General features: G+C 36.1%; 1 protein-coding gene and 1 long non-coding RNA gene across 2 annotated transcripts; both read right to left on the reverse strand.

Moving 5' to 3' along the window:
* Window positions 1–381: 381 nt before the first annotated feature.
* LOC129675607 (zinc finger protein 120-like) lies at window positions 382–1,762 on the reverse strand (the record flags this gene model as incomplete). Its single annotated transcript, XM_055605553.1, has 3 exons — window positions 382–480; window positions 1,045–1,151; window positions 1,387–1,762. Coding segments are annotated over 3 exons (582 nt in total), but the record flags the coding sequence as incomplete, so codon positions are not given.
* Window positions 1,763–2,054: 292 nt separating this feature from the next.
* On the reverse strand, window positions 2,055–4,097 carry LOC129675608 (uncharacterized). The gene is made up of 3 exons (XR_008719961.1): window positions 3,975–4,097; window positions 3,723–3,783; window positions 2,055–2,130 (listed from the first exon to the last, which is right to left on the reverse strand). It is a non-coding gene; the product is annotated as an uncharacterized LOC129675608 (long non-coding RNA).
* Between the last annotated feature and the right edge of the window lie 9,680 nt (window positions 4,098–13,777).

Here is a 13,777-nt window from a genome sequence, read left to right on the forward strand (position 1 = left end):
ATGATATAAACCAATCCCATATCCCTAAACCCTGACTGATTAAAAAAGGAGTTGTAAAACAGCACAGGTATTTACAATTTTCAAGCTCAGAACCTCTGTAACTTTCTGGCTGAATGGATAGATAGGTATAACAGTTCAGTTGCAAGAATGTTATGTGGCCCTCATCAATCAGTAGTGCCAGGATGACAATAAATTTTTGTCATCTGCATTGACCTAGTGTTTGATTTTCTTTGAGTCAGTGGAACGAAGAACACAAAGGCCTTACCATATTGCTTGTATTCTCACAATTTCTATCCAGTATGAAACTTTTATGATGACGAAAAATATACATAAGTGCAAACGCCTCACATTTTAACACATTCTAAAATTTCTCTCCTATACGAATTCTGTCATAATGATTATAGAAAGGAGCTTCACCATGTAAATACATTCATAATCTTTCTGTCCAGTATGAATTCTTTTATGACTTTGAAGATGATTCTGAAGAGAAAAAGTTTTGACATGTTGGTTATATTCATAAGGTTTCTCTCCAGTATGTGTTCTTTGTCTTAGGAGATTACTATTACACAAAAAGTTTTTATCATGTTGGTTACATTCATAATGTTGTCTCTCTAGTGTGTATTCTTTTATGTACTTGGAGATTATCATGGCATGCAAAGGGTTTGCAACATTGGTTATGTTCATAGGATCTCAATTCAATAAGTGTTCTTGTCCTAGATGACTGTTACATGAAAAGCTTTTATGACATTGGTTATAGTCACATTTTCTGCAATATGTATTTTTATGTATTAGGAGATGACTGTTGTACAAAGGTGATGCCACACTGATTACATTCATAAGTTTTTTCACCAGGGTGTGTTCTTTTCTGTCTTCAGAAACTAGTCTGAAATGCATCAGACTTTATCATGTTGGATACATTCATAAGATTCCACTCTAGTGTGAGTTCTTTTATGTCTTAGGAGATTACTGTTACATGCAAAGGCTTTACCACATTGTTTACATTCATAAAGTTTCTCTCCAGTGTGAGTTTTTTTTATGTTCTACCAGATGACTGTTCTGTGCAAAGGCTTTGCCACACTGGGTACATTCATAAGGTTTCTCTCCAGTGTGTGTCCTTTCATGTATTAGAAGATTACTGTTACTTGCAAAGGCTTTACAACACTGGTTACATTCATAAAGTTTCTCTCCAGTGTGAGTTCTTTTGTTCTACCAGATAACTGTTACGTGCAAAGGCTTTACCACATTGGTTACATTCAGAAGGTTTCTCTCTGGTGTGAGTTCTTTTATGTCTTAGGAGAAGAATCTTCTGTGTAAAGGCTTTACCACACTGGTTACATTCATAAGGTTTCTCTCCAGTGTGTGTTCTTTTATGTATTAGAAGAGTACGGTTACTTACAAAGGCTTTACCACACTGGTTACATTTATAAGGTTTCTCTCCAGTGTGAGTTCTTTCATGTATTAGGAGATGACTGTTGTGTGGAAAGGCTTTACCACATTGTTTACATTCATAAATTTTCTCTCCAGTGTGAGTTCTTTTATGCAGTACCAGATGATTGTTACATAGAAAGGCTTTACCACATTGGTTACATTCATAAGGTTTCTTTCCAGTGTGTGTCCTTTTATGTATTAGAAGATTACGGTTACTTACAAAGGCTTTACCACACTGGTTACATTCATAAGGTTTCTCTCCAGTGTGAGTTCTTTTATGTACCAGGAGACTCCTGTTACATGCAAAGGCTTTACCACATTGGTTACATTCATAAGATTTCTCTCCAGCATGTGTTCTTTCTTGTATTAGGAGAGTACTATTACATGTATAGGCTTTACCACAATTATTACATTCATGAGGTTTCTCTCCAGTAAATGTTCTTTTGTCTATTAGGAGACAACAGTGGTTTGCAAAGGCTTTGGCACATTGATCAAAATTGTGGAGTTTCTGTCCAACATGAATTCTTTCATAGATTTGAAGTTCACTATTATATACAGAGTGTTTACCATATTGGTTACATTCATAGAGATCCGCACCAGTCTGCGTTCTTTTATACGTGTGAGGACTACTCTGATTGTGTAAAGACTTCACCAAATTGACTGTCTTCAGAGGGTTTCTCTCCAATATGACTGCCTTCATACCTGCGAAAATAATTTGCACATGTTAAGTTTTACCACACTCATTACAATGATTAATCTTTTTATCTATGTCAATTTTATATTTGGTGTAAAAGTAAAGTGGAATTAAATCTTGAGGTTTCAATACTATTTTTACATTCATGGTATTCTCTTTCTCTAAGTGTTGTTTTACATATTTGAAAATACTTGTAATGATAAAAATATTTGTTACCTGGCTCAAATTTATACTATACTTTCTTCTATAAGTTGTTTTACCACATACTTGTAGAAAACTGCAAGACCTTGGAGCTTTAACACACTGACTGGATTAATAAATTTCCATATATTATGTGCCATGCTATTTTTGCAAAAATAACTAGACAAATAGAAATATTTAAATATTCCTAAAACTTATATTTTCTGCAGTGTCAGTTTATGAGTATTCATAATGAAGTTGAATAACCAATGAACTGATGTTGGTGTATATTGTGTGAAAGTGTGTCAGTATATGTGGATATTGATTGTTGAGCCTGCAGAGAGCTAAGTGATGGCCAGATTTTAGTATATAGCCCATCACCTGTCCTATATTTTATAAACATTTGTCCTTCCTTACTTATCTATTGGAAACAATAAAGAGCTACAACTGATAGCAGGGCACAAAATGGAGGACAGTACTTCTGAATGAGAGAATGTTGCTGGGAAGAACAAAGCAAAAGACAGGTGAATCACCAGCAGGACACTGAGGTTAACAGATGGACATGAACATGAACAAAGAGGTAGAGCTGGCCATGCAGTGGATACCATGCTAGGTTTATTTGGGTTAAGCGAAAAAAAGGGTTCACAATCTGCCCAGCTAAATTGCCTTAGCTTTAAAATATTAAAAAAGCCTTTGTGTCATTATTTGAACTGCTGGCAATTCTGAAAATCCCATATAAATCCTAACAGGATCACATATTAAAAATTACTGAAAATGAAGGCTATTCTATCTTTTAGTTGTTCTGGGAGGTACATTGTTTCTTTCAATATCCATACGCTAACATGGTTTGTATTCATTTGACATATGATACACCCATTAAAAGAAGAATAAGTGACATGATTTCACGTTGTATTCACACATTTGATTTGTGTTCATCACAGACATGTGCTATACGGATTATGGTTTTTCCACAACAACATTCTTGACACTAAAAACCTACCTTTGCCACAAAACTTAGCAACATTACTATAAGTACATGAGTAACTCCAGCTTTACTATGGAATACTTGATTAGTATAATATTTTGGACATACTTTCATCACCTATTTACTGTGAATACCTTTGGCAATACCTGAGTTGTAGGAGATGAAACAAATTACAGTTCTACCACATAGCTCTAGTGTGGCTATGATTTAAATTATCATCTTTGGTAAGGTATGGTTTCCTTGCATTCTTTCTTAGAGGTGTGCCTTGCAAACACACATCAAATAACTAACATCGAGGTATATGGTTTGGTAACAAGTTATAATCATCAATAAATATACTTAAAGCATTCCATTTACACTGTCTCTTTCAAGTTTCCAAGACATATTAACATTTTCTCAGAACCATATTTGTATCAGCTTACACATAAAAATTACCTTACATGTCTTCTAGAACTTTGACAATGCTCTTCAATATTATGATCTTCCCAATTGTAGCCTAAAATACAGTACCAGAAAATGCATGATTTATTATTGGAAATAAGGCAAAATTTAGGTCAAGATTATGGTCAATCAAAGAACCATTCACTTTAGTATTCCTCATGCTCAAGTGAAATTACAGAAGTACATCAATACTGAATAAAGAGATTGTCTCTCATTTTAAAAAGTAAAGATAATTCACTCTCATACCTATGGCAGTGAGATTCCTGTAGGTCTCCAGCATCACATCTTTGTAGAGAATCCTTTGGGAAGGATCCAGCAAAGCCCATTCTTCTCGAGTGAAGTTCACATGCACATCATTGTAGCTTAATGCATTCTAAAATATTCACACATGTGTAAAACAGAAAGCATGAAACTGACAATGTATCCTGGAAATGTATACTTCGTTTACAATATTTTCACATAATTCTGGTTGTTTCTTCTACTTATTTTCTGACACACAGGTTCTAATGTAATCACGAACTCTTTTTAGGAGGAAACTGAAAAGAGAGGTGAACCTCTCTAATTCCTGCATCCTTTCAGGATGATATAGCCATGCAAGAAAAATGCTAATTCACAGACATAACCAGAGAGAGTAAACATCAGAGAAATAGTATGAGCAATTCCTGACTATAACAACAATGGACAAGCTGGGTGTATTTTTAAAAGTCTTTTATTCCAAAAACACTCAGGAGACAGGCACAGGAGTATTTCATAGAACTGGATACTAGCCTGGTCTATGCAATATTCCAAGACAGTCAGGAGTATATAATAACCTGAATATTCTGTAAAAATAAATCAACCAAACAAAAAAGATAGAGACACCTCTGTGAACAGTACACCAACAGCTCAGAAAATAAAATTGACAATTAACAAAAGGGACACTGAAAATGAAAGGCATCTGGAAGGTAAATAACTCTATCAATGGCAGCACATGGACTGGGAGAGGACCTTAACCTAGCCTATTTCTAACTGAAGGATAATATACACAATAAATAACTGAAGAAATTAGACACCAACAAATCAAATAACCTAATTAAAAATGGCATACAGAACTAAACAGATAACTTTCAAAAGAGAAAGTGCTAATGTCTGAGATGCACTTAAAGAAATGTTTGGTGTCCTTAGTTATTAAGGAAAGGCAAATCAAAAGAACTCTGCATTTCAATCTTACTTTTGTAAGAATAGCTCAGATGATGAACTCAAGGGATAGTACATGGTGGTGAGGATGTGGAGTAAGGAGAACACACCTCCAGTGCTGGTGCGAATGAAAACTTGAACAACCACTTTGGAAATCCATCTAGACGTTTCTCAAAAAATGTAGAATAGACCTATGTCATTACCCATGTACCTCAACACCTATACTACTCCAGGTAATATACCCAAAAGATGCTATAACACACCACAAGGACACTTGTTCAAATATGTTCATAGCAGATTTATTTATAATAAAGAGAAAATGGAAACAACCTAAATGTCCTTTTGTTGAAGAATGGATAAAGAAAATGTGATGCAATTATATAGTGGAATACCAATTAGCTATTAATAAATAAGACTTCATGCAATCAGCCAGAGAATGGGTGGAACTAGAAAAGACTTTTCCAAGTGAGATGACCTAGATGCTGAAAGACCCACATGGTATGTACTTCCTCAAAAGTGGAAATTAACCATAACATACAGGAAAACCATGGAACAATCCATAGACCCAGAGTGTCAATGAGAGAAGGAGAGCAAAGGGAGGGTGTAGGAAACTCACTCAGAAGAGAAAATAAGATAGGTATCTGAAATAAATGGAGGGAAGAGATAGGGTGGGAGAGGGAGTGTGGAGGGTAATGGGAATGGACATCAGGCAAGGAGCAAATGAAACGAGAGAATAGAAATCAGGGTGGGTGAGTTTCTGGGTCATGGGAGCCCGCTGGCAGTATATGGGTGTGGCCTTAGATGAGAAGCCATAGCAGCATGGGTTAAGGAACCTGAAGTTGCCAAATGAGAAATACAATATGCTCTGTTAAATCTCAAAATTTAACATGTGGATGAAGATCAATTGAAGAACAGATTTGATATGTACAAATACCTACATTTCAGGTCATCAGCCAATAATATAAAAACAAAACTACAAAGAGAGGCATGTGGGCCCACATCTAATACTAGTACTCTATATTCACATTCAGGTGGATCTCTAAGTCTGAGGCCTGCCTGATTTATATACCTACTTAAAGGACACACAAGAAAATGGAGAAACTTTTTCCTCAAAACCAAAAAGTTTAATAATATAAAACAATAGAGCCAATAGCACCTAAGAAAATAGAAGCAGTAATTAAAAGTCTGCCAAACACACACACACACACACACACACACACACACACACACACCCTGGGCTACATGGTTTGAGCATAGAATCATACCCGAATTTCAAACAAGAGTTCATACCAATATTCATGAAAGTATTCCACAAAATACAAACAGAAGGAACAGTGCCAAACTCATTCTGATGGCACAGTCACCCTGGTACACAAACCAAACAAAGTCTCAACAAAGAAAGAAAATTTCAGACCAATCTCACTTATGAACATAGGCACAACTATACTCAATAAAATACTCACAAACCAAATCCAACATCAAAGATATACACGATGAACAAATAGGCTTCATCTCAGGGATATCAGGATGGTTCAACATATGAAAATCTATCAGTGTAATCTACCATATAAACAAAATGAAAGAACAAAATCACATGATCATCTCATTAGATGAGAAAAAACATATCACAAAATCCAAACACCCCTTCATGTTAAAAAGGGGAGAAATCAGACTCACAAGGAATCAGGCACATATTTAACATAATAAAGGCAGTAAAAGGCAACCTGAGAGCCAGCATGAAATTATTTGGAGAGAAACTTAAATTCCACTTATATGAGGTACAGAACAAAGATGCCTACCATTGCCATATCTCTTCAATATGCTACTTAAGTCCTAGCCATAGTAATACTACAACTGAAGGTGATTAAGGAGATACAAATTGGAAAGGAAGAAGTCAAAGTATCAGTATTCACAGATGACATACTAGTATACATACATGACCCAAGCAATTCTACTAGAGAATTCCTACAATTGATACATACTTTCCACATAGTGGCTGGGAACACAATTAACTAAAAAGATCATTAGGCCTTCTGCATACAAATGAAAACTGGGCTGAGAATGAAATTTGGGAAACAACACCCTAAACAGTAGTCACAAGCAATATGAAATATTTTGTAGTAACTCTAACCAACCAAATGAAGACCTCTATGAGTAGAATTATAGGTCTTTAAAGAAAGAAACTGAGGAAGAGATCAGAAGATGGAAAGAGCTTCCCAAATCATGGATATGTAAAATTAACATAGTAAAACAGCATTCTTAACAAATGCAATCTATAGATTCAATCCATTTCCCACCAACATTCCAACACAATTCTTTACAAACCTTGAAAGAGCAAACATAAATTTCATATGGAAACATAAAACACCCTTGAGAGCAGACCAATCTTGTACAATTGAAATAAGGATACAGAAATAAACCCACACTTATACTGGGACTTTACTTTCAACAAAGACAAAACCATACAATGGAAAAATGACAGCATCTTCAACAAATGATTGTGGTCTAACTAGGTTTCTGCCTGTAGAAAAATGCAAATAGACCCCTTTGTATCACCTGCAGAAACTCAAGTCCAAGGGGATCAAAGACCTTGACATAAAACCAGAGATTCATTTAGATAAGACAAGGTGGAGAAAAGTCTGGAACTCACTAACACAGGACACAATAAAACAACAACAGCACAAGCTCAGAGAAACGGAAAAGCTTCTGTAAGTCAACAGACACTATCAATAGAACAAAATGGCAGCCAATAGATTGGAAAAATATTAACAACAACCCTACATCAGACAGCGGTAAAATCCAAAATATACAAAGAACTTAAGAAATTAAGCACCAACAAATCAACTAATCCAATTTAAAAATGGGGTTCAGAGCTAAACTGAGAATTCACCACAGAGGAATCTCAAATGGCTGAGAAGCACTAAAGGAAATCATCAAAAATCCTTAGCTATCATACAGAAACCAAAATGACTCTAAGATTCCATCTTACACCACTCGAATGACTAAGATCAAAAACTCAAGTGACAACACACGCTGGTGACAACGTGGAGAAAAGGGAACATTCTTCTATTGCTGATGGGAGTGCAAACTTGTACAACTTTTCTGAAAATCAATCTGGTGCATTATCAGAAAATTGGGAATAGTTCTACCTCCAGACTCAGCTATACCACTCCAGGGAATATATCCAAAAGATGTTCCATTATAGAACAAGAACATTTGTTCTACTATGTTCATAGCTATTTTATTCATAACGGCTAGAAACTGGAAACAACACAGATGTCCCTCAGGTATAGAAGAGTGGATAAAGTACTTCTGGTACATTTACACAATGGAATTAATCAGTTATTAAAAATAAGAAATCATGAAAACTGCAGACAAAGGGATCGAACTAGAAAAATATCATCCTGAGTGAGGTAACACATACACAGATTAGACTTATAGTACAGGATAACCATATTACAATCCACACATGCAAAGAAGCCAAATAACAAGGAGGATCCACAGGAGGGTGCCAGAATGTCACTCAGAATAGAAAATAGAATAGACAGCAGAAGTGAATGAAGAAAGGGAACTGGGCAGAAGTTGTTTTTGTTTTTGTTTTCCTATCTGTGAAGAATGAGATTGTGCTTTTTATTGCATTTGCATTTTAATTTGTGACTACCTTTTAGTTGAATGGTAATTTTCAAAATTTTATCTTTATCAATCCAGGAACATGGGATGTCTCCTCATTATCCAGTCTTTCTTGATTTCTTCAGGTGTTTGAAGTTCTCATTGTAGATGTGTTTTTTGTTTCTCTTTCATCTGTTTATTACTAGATATTTTACTTTCCTTCAGACATTTCTGAATGTGAGTGTGCTCAAAGTCTCCTTTGAATGTTTGATGCTAGTATATACAAAAGTAAATTGATTTGTTCAAATTGGTTCTGTATACTGTCACATAGCTATACTTGTTAATCTTTTCATAATTTTTGATAGAATTTTGGGGAATTGTAATGCATATTATTACATCATCTTCAAAGAGTGATAGTGTTGGTATAATGTTTTTTGTAACATATACACCTTACCCTTGTTCATTTAAATGTTGATTTCTCCCCCCCACTCTCTGGTTTCAATCTAGATATTGCATTGTGATACTTACTGTAAGCATCCTATCTCAACTGTGTGTAAACAGGCCAAAATAAAACAACTAGCCACAATGTTGTACAATGGGCAGAGCCAGAGGACAGGAAAGAGGGGAGGACCCAGATGGCAGGAAATGAGGGGGAGGAGAGGTGCGAGAGAAGAGCTAGGAGAAATAAGCAGGAAAGATAGATCTTGGAACTACGTGAAGATGGACTGGACATAATATTTCACAAAATTAAGTATAATGTGGGAAATCTAAATATTAGGAAACTATCAGGGCTTGGAGGTTTAGGATGGAGTAACAATTGCCCAGCATTGTGTTCTAGGTTAACTAAATAAGCCCAGTCTCTGTGTGGTGATTTGGGTATACAGCCATTTAGTATAAACAGCAAGCTTTAACAGAAGATATATCAATAGTTAATATTAAACACCACCTCCAACACGATAGTTTGAATTCTACGTTCCCTATTTATATTCCTTTACGTATCTTTCTTTATTGCCTAAACTAACACTTTGAACAAAATACTGAAAAGGAGTGGGGGTGGTGAACATAGATGACAAACTTCTGACCTGAGTAAACTAGCCTAAACCTTTTCTCCATTAGTGATGATTTTGGATGCAGGTTTCTCACCTATACCTTTACTGTGCTGAGAGGTGTTGCCTCTGGTCTTACAACTTTTGAAACTTTTATGATGAAGGCATTTGGATTTTTTCAAAGATTTTTTTTTGTTTTTTTTTTTGGTTTAAGCTATTAGGATGTTCATGTGATTTTTGTTTATACATCATTTATGTGGTTTTTACATTTATTGACTTATGTTGTGCCATATCAGGGATAAGCAATTTGTTCATAGTGGAATTCAGAAGTGAAAAGTCAAAATTGAAGGGGGAGACCTAACAACAGACACTGAGGAAATCCAAACAATCATTAGGTCTTACTACAAAAGCCTATATGGCATAAAATTTGAAAATCTAAATGAAATGGACAATTTTCTTGATAGATTCCATCTACCAATATTAAATCAAGATCAGGTAAATAGATTGAAAAATACTATATCCCCCAAGGAAATAGAAACAGTCATCAACAGTCTCCCTTCCAAAAAAAAGCCCTGGGCCAGATGGATTCAGTGCAGAATTCTACCAGACCTTCAAAGAAGCGCTAACTCCAATTCTCTCCAAACTATTTCACAAAATAGAAACAGAAACATTACCAAAATCATTATATAAAGACAGTCACCTTGATACCTAAACCACACAAAGACCCAACAAAAAAAGAGAACTTCAGACCTATCCCTCTTATGAATATTGATGCAAAAATACTCAATAAAAATCCTTGCAAACCAAATCCATGAATACATCAAAGATATCATCCACCATGACCAGGTAGGCTTCATCCCAGGCATGCAAGGGTGGTTCAACATATGGAAATCCATCAATGTAATCCACCACATAAACAAACTGAAGGAGAAAAACCACATGATCATCTCCTTAGATGCCAAAAAAGCATTTGACAAAGTCCAACATCCATTCATGTTTAAAATCTTGGAGAGATAAGGGATACAAGGCACATACTTTAACATAGTAAAGGCAATATACAGCAAGCCTATAGCCAACATCAAACTCAATGGAGAGAAACTTAAATCAATCCCACTGAAATCAGGGACAAGACAAGGCTCCCCACTCTCACCACATCTCTTCAACAAAGTACTTGGTGTCCTAGCTAAAGAAATGAGAAAACCAAAGGAGATCAAAGGGATACAAATCAGAAAGGAAGAGGTAAAAGTGTCACTATTCACAGATGATATGATAGTATACATGAGTGACCCCAAAAATTTAACCAGAGAACTCTTTCAGCTGATAAACACCTTCAGCAAAGTGGCAGGATACAAAACCAATTTAAAAAATCAGAAGCCTTTCTGTATACAAAAGACAAATGGGCTGAGAATGAAATAAGGGAAACAACACCCTTCACAATAGCCACTAATAACATAAAGTACCTTGCGGTGACTCTAACCAAGCAAGTGAAAGACCTGTTTGAAAAAAAAAAACTTAAAGTCTCTGAAGAAAGAAATTGAAGAAGATATCAGAAGATGGAAAGATCTCCTGTGCTCATGGATTGGTAGGATTACCATTGTGAAAACGGACATCCTGCCAAAAGCAATCTACAGATTCAATGCAATTCCTGTCAAAATACCAACTCAGTTCTTTACAGACCTTGAAAGAAAGATTCTCAGCTTCATATGGAGAAACAAAAAACCCAGAATCTCCAAAAAGATCGTGTACAACAATAGATCATCTGGAGGTATCTCCATCCCAGATCTCAAGCTGTACTACAGAGCAATAGTAGTACAGGTAAAAACTGCACGGTATTGGCATGGAAACAGAAAGGAGGATCAATGGAACCGAATAGAAGACCCAGAAATAAACCCACACACTTATGAATACTTGATTTTTGACAAAGAAGCCAAAACCATTCAATGGAAAAAAAAGAGAACATCTTCAACAAATGGCACTGGTCCAAGTAGATATCTACATGCAGAAAAATGAGAATAGATCCATATTTATCACCCTGCACAAAACTAAAATACAAGTGGATCAAAGACCCCAACATAAAACCAGGTACTCTAAATCGGTTTTAAGAAAAAGTGGGGAAGAGCCTTAAACTCATTTGTACAGGAGACAACTTCCTGAACAGAATACCAACAGCACAGGATCTAAGAGCAACAATTAATAAATGGGACCTCATGAAAATGAAAAGCTTCAGTAAAGCAAAAGACACTGTCATCAGAACAAAATGACTACCTACAGATTGGGAAAGGATCTTCACCAACCCTATGTCTGACAGAGGGCTGATATCCAGCATATATAAAGAACTAAAGAAGTTAAAAAGCAATAAATCAAGTAATCCAATTAAAAAATGGGGTACAGATCTAAACAAAATTTTCCACAGAGGAATATCGAATAGCAGAGAAACACTTAAAGAAATGCTCATCCTCATTAGCCACCAGGGAAATGCAAATCAAAACAACCCTAAGATTTCACCTTACACCCATCAGAATGGCCAAGATCAAAAACTCAAGAGACAACACTTGCTGGAGAGGTTGTGGAGAAAGGGGAACCCTCCTCCACTGCTGTTGGGAATGTAAACTTGTACAACCACACTGCTGGTGGGAATGTAAACATGTACAACCACTGGAAATTACTCTGGCGCTTTCTCAGACAACTAGGAATAGTGCTTCCTCAATATCCAGCTATTCCACTCCTAGGCATATATCCAAAAGATTCTCAAGTACACAATAAGGACATTTGCTCAACCATGTTTGTATCAGCCTTATTTGTAATAGCCAGAAGCTGGGAACAGCCCAGATGCCCCTCAGTGGAGGAATGGATGCACAAATTGTGGTATATCTACACATTGGAATATTACTCAGCAATAAAAAAAACAAGGAAATTATGAAATTTGCAGGTAAATAGTGGGATCTGGAAAAGATCATCCTGAGTGAGCTATCCCAGAAGCAGAGGGATGCACACAGTATATACTCACTCATACAGACATATAATATAGGATAAACCTACTAAAATTTGTACACCTAAAGAAGCTAATTAAGAGGGAGGACTCTTGCTAAAATGCTCAATTCCTATCCAGAAAGGCAAAGAGGCTGGACATCAGAAGAAGGAGAAAAAAGGGAACAAGTCAGGAGCCTGACACAGAGGACCTCTGAAAAGTTCTGCCCTGTAGACTATCAATGTAGATACCGAGACTTACGGGGAACCTTTGGGCAGAGTGCAGGGAATCTTAGGAAAGAAGTGGGAAACAGTAAGATCTGGAGAAGATAAGAACTCCATAAGGTGAGCAACAGAATCAAAAAATCTGAGCACAGCGGTCTTTCCTGAGACTGCTATTCTAGCCAAGGACTATGCTTGGAGATAACCTAAGACCCCTGCAGAGATATAGCCCATGGCAGTTCAGTATCCAAGTGGGTTCTATTGTGATAGGAACAGGAACTGTCTCCGACATGAACTGATTTGCCTGCTCTTTAATTACCTCCTCCTGAGGGGGAAGCAGCATTACCAGGCCACAGAAGAGGACAAGGCAGCCACTTCTGATGAGACCTAATTGACTAGGATCAGAAGGAAGGAAAAGGGGTCCTCCTCTATCATTGGACTTGGGGAGGGGCATGCATGCAGAGGGTGGAGGAAGAGAGGGATTGGGATGGGAGGAGGGAGGGAAACATGGGGGGATACAAAGTGAGTAAAGTGTAATTAATAAAAATAAAAAATAAAAATAAATAAAATAAAAAAGAAAAAGGGCACTCTTCCTAATGATTAGATTGATGACAGCTAAAATTCAAAGCTCTCTGGCTGCAAGATACTTGTCAGCTCTTTCTAGTAAGAGTCCACCAAATCACTAAAACCATCAACTAAATTCCAAAAAATAACCAACTGGGCTTTGCTTGTTACAGTGTAAAATGGCACAACTGACCCCAAACTTAAAATTTTCTTGTCTCTTTGCTTGATTTTCATTTAAAGGCTTTGAGTTACAATTGTATTTAAATATATATATATATATAAATAAATACACATATATATATATTATTTATTTATATATTAACAAGTTGGTGAAGACACATGCCTTTCTTCCCAACACAAAGTAAAAAGAAACAGGCAAGTCTCTGAGTTCCAGATCAACCTAATTTAGATAATAAAAGCCAGGATGGCAACTCCTACTGTTTAGACACTTGCAAAAATAGTCTA

This window comes from Psammomys obesus, unplaced genomic scaffold, assembly GCF_907164565.1.
Source record: "Psammomys obesus unplaced genomic scaffold, mPsaObe1.curated_primary_1811, whole genome shotgun sequence".
Classification (NCBI taxonomy): Eukaryota; Metazoa; Chordata; class Mammalia; order Rodentia; family Muridae; genus Psammomys; species Psammomys obesus.